The sequence below is a fragment of the Scyliorhinus canicula genome, chromosome 7, assembly GCF_902713615.1.
Source record: "Scyliorhinus canicula chromosome 7, sScyCan1.1, whole genome shotgun sequence".
Taxonomy (NCBI): domain Eukaryota; kingdom Metazoa; phylum Chordata; class Chondrichthyes; order Carcharhiniformes; family Scyliorhinidae; genus Scyliorhinus; species Scyliorhinus canicula.
In genome coordinates, this window is record NC_052152.1 from 209,908,073 (window position 1) to 209,923,621 (window position 15,549).

The 15,549-nt window shown below is 53.5% G+C and overlaps 1 protein-coding gene across 3 annotated transcripts in view; it reads left to right on the forward strand.

The window, feature by feature from the left end:
- LOC119969771 (CMP-N-acetylneuraminate-beta-galactosamide-alpha-2,3-sialyltransferase 2-like) overlaps positions 1-15,549 on the forward strand; it is a 94,895-nt gene that overhangs the window by 44,609 nt on the left and 34,737 nt on the right. For all 3 annotated transcript variants that reach the window (XM_038803842.1, XM_038803841.1, XM_038803843.1), the window contains exon 4: positions 269-448. In XM_038803842.1, the coding sequence (XP_038659770.1) occupies positions 269-448 (180 nt within the window). The remainder of the gene's footprint in view (positions 1-268; positions 449-15,549) is intronic.

Below are 15,549 nucleotides of genomic sequence, written 5' to 3' on the forward strand. Positions count from 1 at the left end.
TTGATGCTAACCATAATGTTTATAAACCCTCTTGAAATGATTGACAGTTCCTCACCACATCAAAGGGAGCTAAGTGCTTTCACTTCCTCTTTGTCACAGCAGACAACACTTAGCTGCTTTTGATGTGACGAGGAACCATTAAATGGGTGCACTTAGTCTCAAGAACAGGCAATCTAGCCCATTAGTCTTGCACCTTAAGGTTTTGACGGAAGAATTTGAATTTGTGTGAATTTGACCACGGCAGTAACACTTTGGCTTTTCAACTTAGAATGAACGGGGCAGTGACAACGGGACATGAGGCTGATGTGGGAAAGAAGACCACCCACCACTTTATGTACCCAGAGAGTGCCAAGGACCTTGAATCCAATGTTCATCTGGTACTGGTTCCGTTTAAACCTCAGGATCTACTATGGTTTATGAATGTCCTGTCAAACAGAAAAAACATTCTGTAAGTAAAATGTAGCCTAAGAAAAACTTAATGATCATCTGTAAGGAGAATCCTGATGCCTCACTAACATGTCCATCTCCTGTAGATTTGGCCCTCTCTGATTAGGGCGGTGTCAGTGCTCGAAGGTTCAATACAGATGAGGATAATTGAATGAGGTGGGTTGGTAGAAATGTGGTAATGTGAAATTCAGCACCTAGAACAACCATCTGGAAATAGTTCAAATCTCACCATGGCAGCTAATTCAATTAATTAAATAAAATTAGGAATTAAAAAGCTTTTAAAAAGCAATATTGAATATTGAAACTATGAGAATATCTGAACTATGAGAGACATTAAACTGAGGACCCATCTGATGTCTCCAATAGAAGCTCCCAGGGAAATATTCTGTAAAAGAGCTGGGCACATACCCTCGGTGCCCTGACCAATATTTAATGCTCAGGTAACAGCGCCAAATAAACAGATAAGGTCATTAGCGAGCCAATACCTCCCCCCCCGCTCTATCATATAGGAGCCCCCGCTGTATCCCATTACTCCCCCCGCTCTATCCCATTGCTCCCCCGCTCTATCCCATTGCCCCCCCGCTCCCTCTGCTCTATCCCATTGCCCCCCCGCTCCCTCTGCTCTATCCCATTACTCCCCCCCGCTCTATCCCGTTGCTCCCCCCGCTCCCTCTGCTCTATCCCATTGCTCCCCCGCTCTATCCCATTGCCCCCCCCGCTCCCTCTGCTCTATCCCATTGCCCCCCTGCTCTATCCCATTGCCCCCCCGCTCTATCCCGTTGCTCCCCCCCACTCTATCCCATTGCTCCCCTGCTCTATCCCATTGACCCCCCGCTCCCTCTGCTCTATCCCATTGCTCCCCCCGCTCTATCCCATTGCTCCCCCCACTCTATCCCATTGCTCCCCCCGCTCTATCCCATTACTCCCCCCGCTCTATCCCATTACTCCCCCCGCTCTATCCCATTACTCCCCCCGCTCTATCCCATTACTCCCCCCGCTCTATCCCATTGCTCCCCCCACTCTATCCCATTACTCCCCCCGCTCTATCCCATTACTCCCCCCGCTCTATCCCATTACTCCCCCCGCTCTATCCCATTACTCCCCCCGCTCTATCCCATTACTCCCCCCGCTCTATCCCATTACTCCCCCCGCTCTATCCCATTACTCCCCCCGCTCTATCCCATTACTCCCCCCGCTCTATCCCATTACTCCCCCCGCTCTATCCCATTACTCCCCCCGCTCTATCCCATTACTCCCCCCGCTCTATCCCATTGCTCCCCCCGCTCTATCCCATTACTCCCCCCGCTCTATCCCATTGCTCCCCCCGCTCTATCCCATTGCTCCCCCCGCTCTATCCCATTGCTCCCCCCGCTCTATCCCATTGCTCCCCCCGCTCTATCCCATTACTCCCCCCGCTCTATCCCATTGCTCCCCCCGCTCTATCCCATTGCTCCCCCCGCTCTATCCCATTGCTCCCCCCGCTCTATCCCATTACTCCCCCCGCTCTATCCCATTACTCCCCCCGCTCTATCCCATTACTCCCCCCGCTCTATCCCATTGCTCCCCCCGCTCTATCCCATTGCTCCCCCCGCTCTATCCCATTACTCCCCCCGCTCTATCCCATTACTCCCCCCGCTCTATCCCATTGCTCCCCCCGCTCTATCCCATTGCTCCCCCCGCTCTATCCCATTACTCCCCCCGCTCTATCCCATTGCTCCCCCCGCTCTATCCCATTGCTCCCCCCGCTCTATCCCATTACTCCCCCCGCTCTATCCCGTTGCTCCAACCGCTCTATCCCATTGCTCCCCCCGCTCTATCCCATTGCTCCCCCCGCTCTATCCCATTGCTCCCCCCGCTCTGTCCCATTACTCCCCTCGCTGTATCCCATTGCACCCCCACTTTATCCCATTGCCCCCCCGAACCCCTGCTCTATCCCATACCTCCCCCCTGCTCTATCCCATTGCTCCCCCGCTCTATCCCATTGCCCCCCACCGCTCCCCCGCTCTATCCCATACCTCCTCCCCGCTCTATCCCTTTGCTCCCCCGCTCTATCCCATTGCCCCCCCCCGCTCCCCCGCTCTATCCCATTGCCCCCCACCGCTCCCCCGCTCTATCCCATACCTCCTCCCCGCTCTATCCCATTGCCCCCCCGCTCCCCCGCTCTATCCCATACCCCCCTGCTGTATCCCGTTGCTCCGCCTGCTGTATCCCATTGCTCCCCCCGCTCCCTCTGCTGTATCCCATTGCCCCCCGCTCCCTCTGCTCTATCCCATTGCTCCCCCCCGCTCTATCCCATTGCTCCCCCGCTCTATTCCATACCCCCCTGCTCTATCCCGTTGCTCCGCCTGCTGTATCCCACTGCTCCCCCCGCTCCCTGCTCTATCCCATACCTCCCCCCCGCTCTATCCCATTGCCCCCCCCCGCTCCCCTGCTCTATCCCATACCTCCCCCCCGCTCTATCCCATTGACCCCCCCTCCGCTCCCCTGCTCTATCCCATACCTCCCCCCCGCTCTATCCCATTGCCCCCCCCCGCTCCCCTGCTCTATCCCATACCTCCCCCCCGCTCTATCCCATTGCCCCCCCCCCCGCTCCCCTGCTCTATCCCATACCTCCCCCCCGCTCTATCCCGTTGCTCCGCCTGCTGTATCCCACTGCTCTAAAATATTCCTCTTTGTGTATTTCTCCAATTGTCTATTGAATATCGCTGTGGAATTTGTTTCCACGGTCTGTCTAGATCCACATGGATCACCTTGATGAGGGGCAGCACATTTGGATTTATCGACAGGTTTCTCACTTGACAGAGTCATAAAAATAAGATGTCTGGGATCCGAGGGCAAATGGCAATTTCGATCTAAAATTTAGCGAGTGACAAGAAACAGGATAAGGCTTGACACATATTTCTGTGACTGGAAAACTGTTTCTTGTGGGTTTCCATCGAGCTGAGCACGGGATTCCATGCTCTCCGTGGTTAATATCAAATGATTTACACTCCAGTAAATGGGGTATCATCAAGATGTTTACAAAGGACAGAAAAATTGTTTATGTGGTTGACAGTAGTGAGGATCGCTGCAGACTACAGGAAGTTATAGAAACATAGAAAATAGCAGCGGGATAAGGCCATTCGGCCCTTCCAGCCTGCTCCGCCATCCATTATGATTATAGGTGATCATCAAGTTCAATAGCCTAATCCCGCTTCCCCCCCCCCCTATCCTTTGACCCCCTTTACCCTGAGTGGTACATCTAACTGCTGCTTGAAAACATACAATGTTTGCCCTAAACTCCTTCCTGTGGTAATGAATTCCACAGGCCGATCACTCTCTGGGTGAAGATATTTCTCCTCATCTCTGTCCTAAATGGAGAGGTTTCTCGACGGGCTATCTTTCCCAAAGGTGCAGGAGGAGCAGGTGGAGGGGTTGGGGGCGCCGATTGTGCTGGAGGAGCTGGTTAAGGGGATCGGGCAGATGCAGTCTGGGAAGGCGCCGGGGCCGGATGGGTTCCCGGTGGAGTTTTATAAACGTTCATGGACCTAGTGGGCCCCTTGCTAGTGCGGACACTTAATGAGGCATGGGAGGGGGGGACTTTGCCCCCGACGATGTCGCGGGCGCTGATTTCTTTAATCTTAAAGAGGGACAAGGACCCCCAGCAGTGTGGTTCGTACAGGCCCATATCTCTCCTTAATGTGGATGCCAAGGTGCTGGCAAAGATCCTGGCCACCAGGATAGAGGACTGTGTGCCAGGGGTTGTGCACGAGGACCAGGTTTTGTGAAGGGAAGGCAGCTGAACACGAATGTGCGGAGGTTGTTGAATGTCATCATGATGCCGGCGATTGAGGGGGAGGCTGAGATAGTGGTGGCACTGGATGCGGAGAAGGCCTTCGATAGAGTGGAGTGGGGGTACCTATGGGAGGTGTTGGAGAGGTTTGGATTTGGTGAAGGGTTTATTAGATGGGTGAGGCTACTGTATGAAGCCCCGATGGCGTGTGTGGCCACGAATGGGAGGAGGTCGGAGTACTTCCTGCTTTACCGAGGGACCAGGCAGGGTTGTCCCCTGTCCCCCTTGTTGTTTGCACTGCCAATCGAGCCGCTGGTGATGGCGTTGAGGGATTCAGGAAGGTGGAGGGGTTTGGTGCGAGGTGGGGAGGAACATAGGGTGTCGTTGTATGCCGATGACATGCTACTGTACGTGGCGGACCCGGTGGGAGGGATGCCGGGGGTGATGGAGCTGCTAGTTGAGTTTGGGACCTTTTCAGGCTATAAACTAAATCTAGGCAACAGTGAGGTGTTTGTGGTGTTTGTTGAGGTCTGGGGATCAGGAGGAGGGGATTGGTAGGCTCCCGCTGAAGAGGGCAGGGAAGAGTTTCAGGTACCTGGGGGTACAGGTGGCCAGGGTCTGGGGGACTCTTCACAAGCGTAATTTCACCAGGCTTGTAGATCAGATGGAGGAGGAGTTCAAAAGGTGGGACATGCTGCCATTGTCGTTGGCGGGGAGGGTGCAGTCCGTCAAAATGACGGTGCTTCCGAGGTTCCTGTTCCTCTTTCAGTGCCTGCCCATCTTCGTCCCCAGGGCCTTCTTTAGGAGGGTGACTAGCAGTATTTTGAGCTTTGTGTGGGCACATGGGACTCCGAGAGTGAAGAGGGGTTTCCTGGAGCGAGGGATGGATAGAGGCAGGCTGGCGCTGCCCAACCTTTTAGGTTACTATTGGGCGGTCAATGTGTCAATGGTGCGTAAATGGGTGATGGGGGGGGGGCAGCGTGGAAAAGAATGGAGATGGTGTCATGTAGAGGTATGAGCCTGGGTGCTTTGGTAACGGCGCCGTTGCCGCTCTCCCATAAGAGGTATACCACGAGCCCGGTGGTGGCGGCGACCCTAAGAATCTGGGGACAGTGGAGACGGCATAGGGGGGAAACAGGGGGCTCGATGGAGGCTCCATTGCGTGGCAATCATCGGTTCATCCCAGGGAACAAGGATGGGGGATTTAGGGGGTGGTATAGGGTGGGATTCAGTAAATTGAGGGACCTGTTTATTGGCGGGAGATTTGCGGGCCTGGGGGAACTGGAAGATAAATTTGGGCTTCCCCAAGGGAACATGTTCAGATACTTTCAGATAAAGGCATTTGCTAGGCGACAGGTAGAGGGATTCCCTTTGCTGCCCTCGTGGGGGACGATGGACAGAGTGCTTTCGGGGGTGTGGGTCGGAGAGGGGAAGGTGTCTGACATCTATAAGGTAATGCAGGAGGTGGAGGAGTCGTCAGTGGAGGAGCTGAAGGCTAAATGGGAGGAGGAACTCGGGGAGCAGATAGAGGATGGGACTTGGGCGGATGCCTTGGAGAGAGTCAACTCTTCCTCCTCATGTGCGAGGCTTAGTCTCATCCAATTTAAGGTGCTGCACCGGGCCCACATGTCCGGGACTAGGATGAGTAGGTTCTTTGGGGGTGAGGACAGGTGCACCAGATGTTCGGGGAGTCCAGCGAATCATGCCCATATGTTCTGGGCATGTCCGGCACTGGAAGAATTCTGGAAGGGGGTGGCGGGGACGGTGTCGAGGGTGGTTGGATCCAGGGTCAAACCAAGTTGGGGACTCGCGATTTTTGGGGTTGGGGTGGAGCCGGGAGTGCAGGAGGCGAAAGAGGCCGGTGTCCTGGCCTTTGCGTCCCTAGTAGCCCGTCGGAGGATCTTGCTGCAGTGGAAAGATGCAAGGCCCCCAAGCGTGGAGACCTGGGTCAGTGACATGGCGGGGTTTATAAAATTGGAGAGGGTCAAATTTGCCCTGAGAGGATCAGTACAAGGGTTCTATAAACGGTGGCAGCCTTTTCTGGACTTCCTGGCTCAAAGATAGGGAATTGGGTCAATAGCAGCAGCAACCCCGGGGTCGGGGGGGGGGGGTTCTTTATTTTTTCTATGGTTATTTAACTTAATATTGTGTTAATTTAATTTGTTGTTAATATGTTTTGTTGTTCATTGAGGTTGGGCGAATGTTTATGACTGTTATTGTAATTGTTGGTATTTTACTGCTGTTCGTTGTTGTTATATAAATACAAAATTTTTCAATAAAGTTTTTTTTTAATTTAAAAAAAATCTCAGTCCGGGACTTCCGGTGTGCATCATGAAGTGAGTGAGCACACAGAGGCAGCTCCTGCCTAAGGTTGCAGAAAAGAGCTCTTTTTTGGGCAGCACGGGTTGGAATTTCGATGAAAAGGTGTGGGTGAATGTTCAAGGAGTATTTTCCCCCAGGAATAGGATGTTTCTTGGTTATCAGACCCTCAGAAACAGTGCAAGATTTGTCTGAAGCAGCAGCAAACGAAAGCCTCTGCAAGCATGCAAGCGGGGGAAGGGCCAGCTTATAGGTCTCAAGCTGACCTGAGGGCCTTTATGAAAGCTGAATTCTAGCAGCAGAGGGAAGAACTGTGAAAAGATCTCACCAAGGCCATTGAAGAAGCGGAGACGGACTTCCGGTAGCGGTGATGCGGAGCTAAGCCGCACGTTCAGTGGCTCCCACTATTTTCGGACTTTGGGGCTCTTTTAAGGGCTCGTAGTGGTGCTGTTTGGAATTTTCCCCGTGTGGGAACACTCCTTCTCAGATTCTCCACCGGTGGATGGCCTGGACTAGGAGTGGAGCGGTCAGAAAACCGGCTTTGCAGTTGCGGCTAAGCCGCACCGCAGCTCCCGCTACTTAAGGACTTTTGGGCCGATTTGAGGGCCTCAAACGGCGCTGTCGCAACGAATCCCGGTGGGGGAAGGTGTCTAGAGGAGCATTCCCCATAATTTATGGTGCTCACCCGGGGTGGGGCAAAGGAAAAGGCTGCAGCAGCTCCACAAGAAAAGCAGGGGAAGAAAGACAAAATGGCGGCCGGCGGAACACCCGAGGACTGGTGGAAGTGGGCGCAGGAGCAGCAAGCTGCTCTTCTGCGCTGTTTTGCGGAGCTGAAGGCTGAGTTGCTGGGCTCACTGAATGCGACTACCAACAAGCTGCTTGGAGCTCAGGCGGCCCAGGAGGTGTCTATCCGGGAGTTGCAGCAGCAGGCCGCTGAGAGGGAGGAGGAGGCCGTGGTCCTCGTGGGGAAAGTGGAGTTGCACGAGGCACTTCACAAAAAGTGGCAAGACCGCTTGGAGGAGCTGGACGTTCGCACGAGGCGAAAGAATTTGAGGATCCTGGGCCTGGCGGAGGGGCTGGAGGGGTCGGATCTCCCGTGGTACGTGACCACGATGTTGAGCTCGTTGATGGGAGCGGGGTCCTTCCATTTGGCCCGAGTGCTGGCCAGGCGGCCTAAGGCAAATGAACCCCCACGGGCGGTGCTGGTGCGGTTCCATCAATTTAGTGACCGGGAGTGTGTGCTGCGCTGGGCCAAGAAAGAGAGGAGCAGCAAGTGGGAGAATTCGGTAGTACGAATCTACCAGGACTGGAGTGCGGAGGTGGCAAAGCGGCGGGCCGGGTTCAACCGGATGAAGGCGGTGCTGCATGCCAAGCAGGTCAGATTTGGAATGCTGCAGCCTGCGCGTCTGTGGGTGACATATAAGGACCGGCACCATTACTTCGAGTCCCCGGAGGAGGCGTGGGCCTTTGTACAGGCGGAGAAGCTGGACTCGAACTAGGGTCTGGGGACACAATATGGCCGTTGCTGTTTTCGCTGTTGCTGTTCTTCAATTTTGACACGTGTTTTTTTAATGCTGCTTTTCTTTTTGCTCTGTTTCCGGGTGGGTTTGTCTGTTGGGTATGGGTGTGGGGTATGTGGGGAACGTTGGGGGTATGTGCTTTATATGTTCTCTTCTGTACGGGGCCGGGGGTTGGGGTGAAACTGGATTTTGAGGAGCTGCGTCGGAAGGGTGGGGTGTGGCTGTGTGAAAGCGCGGGCTTTCCTCTGGTTTCCCGCGCTGTGAGGCGGGGGGGCGGAGCTGGAGGTGGGGGCGGGGCCTCTACGGGTCTTCGTTCCCGCGCTGCAGCAATGCCAAGGAGGTGTGGCAAGAGGGGGATGACCCCCATGCCGGGAGGAGATGGGTTTTGGCAGGAGCTGCCGGGTCAGCAGAAGTCATCTGACTCACGGAAGTACCATGGAGGGTGCGTCGCGGCTAGGTGGGGTCCTAGCCTGGGGGGGTGGGGGGGGGGGGGGGGGGGGGGGGGGGGATACCGGGTTGCTGCTGGAATGGCCAGGAAGGAGCTGGTGTGGGCCGGGGGGTAGAGGAGAGGCGTTATCGCCATGGGGAACGGGTCAGGCGGGGCGAGCTGGCCTGGGGCGAGCAGTCGATAAGCTATGGCTAGCCGGCGGGGGAGGGGGCGGGTTGCTCTCTGATTCGGCTGATTACCTGGAACGTGAGGGGGCTGAATGGGCCGGTTAAGAGAACCAGGGTATTTTCTCATCTGAAGGGGTTGAAGGCGGACGTGGCCATGCTCCAGGAGACCCACTTAAAGGTGGCGGACCAGGTTCGTCTGAGGAAGGGGTGGGTGGGGCAGGTTTTGCCACACGGGATTGGACGCGAAGAACCAGGGGGTGGCGATCCTGGTGGGGAAGAGGGTGGTGTTCGAGGCGGCTGAGGTGGTGTCGGACAAGGAGGGCAGATATATTATGGTGAAGGGTAGGCTGCAGGGAGAGAAGGTGGTGCTGGTTAATGTGTATGCCCCGAATTGGGATGATGCTGGCTTCATGAGGCGCTTTTTGGGCCGCATTCCAGACCTGGAGGCGGGGGGCCTGATCATGGGGGGAGACTTTAACACAGTGCTGGATCCCCCACTGGACCGGTCCAGTTCAAGGACGGGTAGGAGACCGGCGGTGGCCAAAGTGCTGAGGGGATTCATGGACCAGATGGGAGGGGTGGATCCCTGGAGGTTTGGGAGGCTGAGAGCGCGAGAGTATTCCTTTTTCTCCCATGTCCATAGGGTCTATTCCCAAATAGATTTTTTCATCCTGAGCAGGGGATTGATCCCGAAGATGCAGGATGCAGAGTATTCGGCCATAGCGATTTCAGACCATGCTCCGCACTGGGTTGATCTGGAGATGGGGGAGGCGCGGGACCAGCGCCCGCTCTGGCGCCTGGATGTGGGGATGCTGGCTGATGAGGAGGTGTGTAAGAGGGTTCAGGGAAGCATTGAGGGGTATCTGGATACCAACGACACGGGGGAGGTCCGGGTGGGGATGGTCTGGGAGGCTCTGAAAGCAGTGATCCGGGGGGAGCTGATCTCCATCCGGGCCCATAGGGAAAGGAGGGAGAGGAAGGAGAGGGAGAGACTGGTGGGAGAGCTCCTGGAGGTGGACAGGAGATACGCGGAGGCACCGGAGGAGGGGTTGCTGGGGGAACGGCGTAGTTTGCAGGCCAAATTTGACTTGTTGACCACCAGAAAGGCGGAGACACAGTGGAGGAGGGCGCAGGGCGCGGTATATGAGTATGGGGAGAAGGCGAGCAGGATGTTGGCGCATCAGCTCCGTAGGCGAGATGAGGCTAGGGAAATTGGTGGAGTGACGGATGGGGGTGGGAATGTAGTGCAGAAGGGGACAGAAGTAAATTGGGTCTTTAGGGACTTCTACGAGGAACTGTACCGGTCAGAACCTCCGATGGGGAGAGGGGGGATGGAGAGCTTCATGAACAGGCTACGGTTCCCAAGGGTTCAAGAGGAGCTGGTAGAGGGGCTGGGGGCGCCGATAGAGTTGGAGGAGCTAGTCAGGGGGATTGGACAAATGCAGTCAGGTAAGGCCCCGGGGCCGGACGGGTTCCCGGCAGAATTTTATAAAAAGTATGCGGATCTGGTGGGCCCCCTGTTGGTGCGAGCCTTCAATGAGGCATGGGAGGGGGGGGGGGGGGCTTTGCCCCCGACGATGTCGCCAGCACTGATCTCTCTGATCCTAAAACGGGATAAGGACCCCTTGCAGTGTGGATCATACAGGCCTATCTCGCTCCTCAATGTGGATTCTAAGTTGCTGGTGAAGATCCTGGCCACCAGGATAGAGGACTGTGTGCCAGGGGTGATACATGAGGATCAGACAGGATTTGTCAAGGGACGGCAGCTCAACACGAATGTGCGGAGACTGCTAAATGTTATTATGATGCCGGCAGTGGAGGGGGAGGCGGAGATAGTGGTGGCGCTGGACGCAGAGAAAGCGTTTGATAGAGTTGAGTGGGGGTACCTGTGGGAGGTGCTGGAGCGGTTCGGATTCGGGGAGGGATTCATCAAATGAGTGAGGCTGCTTTACGCGGCTCCGATAGTTACAAATGGAAGGAGATCGGAGTACTTTAGGCTCTACCGTGGGACCAGGCAGGGGTGCCCCCTGTCCCCCTTGCTCTTTGCACTGGCGATTGAACCTCTGGCTATGGCGTTGAGGGAGTCAGGGAGATGGAGGGGATGGTGCGGGGTGGGGAGGAACATCGTGTATCGCTGTATGCGGACGACCTGCTGTTGTATGTGGCGGATCCAGAAGGGGGAATGCCGGGGGTGATGGAGCTGTTGGCCGAATTTGGGGGCTTCTCGGGCTATAAGTTAAATTTAGGCAAGAGTGAGGTATTTGTAGTACACCCGGGTGATCTGGAGGAGGGAATTGGGAGACTCCCATTTAAGAGGGCAGTGAAGAGTTTCAGATACCTGGGGGTGCAGGTGGCCAGGAGTTGGGGGACTCTCCATAAGCTTTATTTTACCAGGTTGGTGGAGCAGATGGAGGAGGAATTTAAAAGGTGGGACATGGTGCCGCTATCGCTGGCGGGTAGAGTGCAGTCCATCAAAATGACGGTTCTCCCGAGGTTCTTGTTCCTCTTCCAGTGTTTGCCCATCTTTATCCCTAGGGCCTTTTTTAGAAGGGTTACGAGCAGCATCATGAGCTTTGTTTGGGCGCATGGGACCCCGAGGGTGAAGAGGATCTTCTTGGAGCGGGGTAGAGATGGGGGGGGGGCTGGCGTTACCCAATCTCTCGGGGTATTATTGGGCGGCCAATGTGTCGATGGTGCGCAAGTGGGTAATGGAGGGGGAGGGGGCAGCATGGAAACGGATGGAGAGGGCGTCCTGTGGAGATACAAGCCTGGGGGCCCTGGTAACGGCGCCGTGGCCGCTCCCTCCTACGAGGTATACCACGAGTCCAGTGGTGGCGGCTACCCTCAAGATTTGGGGGCAGTGGAGGCGACATAGGGGAGAAGTGGGGGGCTCGATGGAGGCTCCGTTAAGGGGGAACCATAGGTTCGTCCCGGGAACATTGATGGGGGATTTCAGGGTTGGTACAGACCGGGCATCAGACAGCTGAGGGACCTGTTTATTGATGGGAGGTTTGCGAGCCTGGGGGAGTTGGAGGAGAAATTTGGGCTCCCCCCGGGAACATGTTCAGGTATCTGCAGGTAAAGGCATTTGCTAGGCGGCAGGTGGAGGGATTCCCTTCGCTTCCCGCGAGGGGGGTGAGCGACAGGGTGCTTTCGGGGGTCTGGGTCGGAGAGGGGAAGATATCTGATATCTACAAGGTTATGCAGGAGGCGGAGGAGGCGTCAGTAGAGGAGCTGAAAACTAAGTGGGAGGGGGAACTGGGGGAACAGATCGAAGACGGGACATGGGCTGATGCCCTGGAGAGGGTTAATTCTTCCTCCTCGTGTGCGCGGCTTAGCCTCATCCAATTCAAGGTGCTGCACCGGGCCCACATGACTGGGACGAGGATGAGTAGGTTCTTTGGGGGTGAAGACAGGTGTGTCGGGTGCTCGGGGAGTCCAGCGAACCATGCCCATATGTTCTGGGCATGCCCGGCGCTGGAGGAGTTCTGGAAGGGGGTGGCGAGGACAGTGTCGAGGGTGGTGGGATCCAGGGTCAAGCCAGGATGGGGACTCGCGATATTTGGGGTTGGGGTGGAGCCGGGAGTGCAGGAGGCGAAAGAGGCCGGTGTGCTGGCCTTTGCATCCCTAGTAGCCCGGCGAAGGATTTTGCTACAATGGAAGGATGCGAGGCCCCCAAGCGTGGAGGCCTGGATCAATGACATGGCGGGTTTCATTAAGCTAGAGAAGGTCAAATTCGCCCTGAGAGGGTCGGTACAAGGGTTCTTTAGGCGGTGGCAACCTTTTCTCGACTTTCTGGCTCAATGATAGGGTACTGGGACAGTAGCAGCAGCAACCCGGGGGGGAAGGGGGAGGGAAAAGGTGGGGGGGGCGGACGATGACTATGTTTGTTTATTTAATTTAAATTTATTTTGAAGTTCTTTTGTTGTTCATTGGGGTTGGGGGGATGTGATACATGCGTCGATACGGTCTGGGGGTGGTACGGTTATTATGGGTTATTTTGTTGCATTTCATTGTTTGTCGTTATGTTTTTATTTTCTGTAAAAAATTCCAATAAAAATTATATTTAAAAAAAAGAAATCTCAGTCCTAAATGGTCTACCCCGTATCCTCAGACTGTGACCCCTGGTTCTGGACACACCCACCATCGGGAACATCCATCCTGCACCTACCCTGTCCTGTCCTGTTGGGATTTTCTAGGTTTCTATGAGATCCTCCCTCATTCTTCTGAATGCCAGCAAAAACAATTCTAACCGATTCAGTCTCTCCTCATACATCAGTCCCGCCATCCCAGGAATCAGTCTGGTAAACCTTCGCTCTCTCTACAGCAACAACATCCTTCCTCAGATAAGGAGACCATAACTGTACACAATATTCCAGGTGTGGCCTCTCCAAGGCCCTGTATAATTACAGAAAGATATCCCTGTTCCTGTACTTGAATCCTCTCGCTACGAAGGCCAACATACTATTTGCCTTCTTTACCGCCTGCTGTACCTGCATGCTTACCTTCAGTGTCTGGTGTACAAGGGCATCCAGGTCTCATTACACGTTCTCCTCTCCTAGTTTATGGCCATTCAGATAATAGTCTGCCATCTCATTTTTGCTACCAAAGTGGATAACCTCTCATTTCTCCAAATTATACTGCATCTGCCATTCATTTGCCCACTCACTCAACTTGTCCAAATCACACTGAAGGATCTCTGCATCCACCTCACAGCTCACCCAGGTTTGTGTCACCTGGGCAGCACGGTGGCGCAGTGGTTAGCACTGCTATCTCACGGCTCCGAGGACCCGGGTTCCATCCCGGCCCTGGATCACTGTCCGTGTGGAGTTTGCATATTCTCCCCGTGTTTGTGTGTGTTTCACCCCCCCCAACCCAAAGATGTGCAGGGTAGGTGGATTGGCCACGCTAAATTGCCCTTTTTTTTAAATAAACAATTTTATTGAGGTAGTTTTTGGCTTTATAAACAGTTACAGACATCATCAGAAAGAAAGCAAAAAAGGCAAAAATGTGCAAACATCCACGTACTTTCAATACTTCCATCGTAACATATTGCACAAGCCCGCTCCCCTCCCACCGGTACTACCCGCCATATTTTCCCTTCTACTCTACTCTACCCCCCCCCCCCCCCACTCCCCCCACCCCCCTGCTGACGCTCACTCTCCCGCAAAGAAGTCAATAAATGGTTGCCACCTCCGGGTGAACCCCTGCACAGATCACCTCAAGGCGAACTTAATTTTTTCCATCGCTAAATTGCCCTTTAATTGGAAAAAAATAATTGGGTACTCTAAATTTTAAAAAAAGGTTTGTGTCATCTGAAAATTTGGAGATATTACATTTTAGTTCCTTCATCTAAATCATTAATATATATTGTGAATAGCTGGGGTCCCAGCACCGATCCCTGTGGTACCCCACTAGTCACTGCCGGCCACTTGGAAAAGACCTGTTAATTCCTACTCTTTATTTCCTGTCTGCCAACCAGTTTTCTATCCATCTCAATACACTATCCTTAATCCCATGCAGTTTAATTTTACACACTAATCTCTCATGTGGGACTTTGTCAAAAGCCTTCTGATAGTCTGAATAAGCCACATCCACTGGCTCCCCCTGGTCAACTCTACTAGTTACATCATCGAAGAATTCCAGTAGATTTGTCAAGCATGATTTCCCTTTCATAAATCCATGCTGACTCTATCCGATCCTGCCACTGTTGGCAGGAAAGTGACAAATGGAATTCAGTCCAAAGAAGTGTGAGGCAGAGCACTTGGGAAAGGCAAAGGAATAGACAATAAACGTGCGGATACTGAGAGTGCAGAGGAACAGCGGAGTGAATATCCAGAGATCGCTGAATGTGATTGGATAAGTGGATAGATGGTTAGGAAATTCGGAATAAAGTAAATGAGTTGGTGGCACAAATCATCGTAAATGACTATGATTTAGTGGCCATTACTGAAACATGGTTAAAGGATGGTCACGACTGGGAGTTAAATATCCGAGGGTATCAAACTATTCGGAAGGACAGAGTGGATGGTAAGGGAGGTGGTGTTGCTCTGTTATTTAAGGATGACATCCGGGCAATAGTAAGGGATGACATCGGTGCTATGGAGGATAAGGTTGAATCCATTTGGGTGGAAATCAGGAATAGTAAGGCGAAAAAGTCACTGATAGGAGTAGTCTATCGGCCACCAAATAGTAACGAGATGGTGGGGCAGGCAATAAACAAAGAAATAACTGATGCGTGTAGAAATGGTACAGCAGTTATCATGGGGGATTTTAATCTACATGTCGATTGGTTTAACCAGGTCGGTCAAGGCAACCGTGAGGAGGAGTTTATAGAATGTATCTGCGATAGTTTCCTAGAACAGTATGTAATGGAACCTACGAGGGAACAAGCGGTCCTAGATCTTGTCCTGTGTAATGAGACAGGATTGATTCATGATCTCATAGTTAGGGGTCCTCTCGGAAGGAGCGATCACAATATGGTGGAATTTAAAATACAGATGGAGGGTGAGAAAGTCAAATCAAATACTAGTGTTTTGTGTTTAAACAAAGGAGATTACAAGGGGATGAGAGAAGAACTAGCTAAGGTAGACTGGGAGCTAAGACTTTATGGTGAAACAGTTGAGGAACAGTGGAGAACCTTCCAAGCGATTTTTCACAGTGCTCAGCAAAGGTTTATACCAACAAAAAGGAAGGACGGAAGAAAGAGGGGAAATCGACCGTGGATATCTAAGGAAATAAGGGAGAGTATCAAATTGAAGGAAAAAGCATATAAAGTGGCAAAGATTGCTGGGAGATTAGAGAACTGGGAAATCTTTAGGGGGCAACAGAAAGCTACTAAAAAAGCTATAAAGAAGAGTAAGATAGAGTATGAGA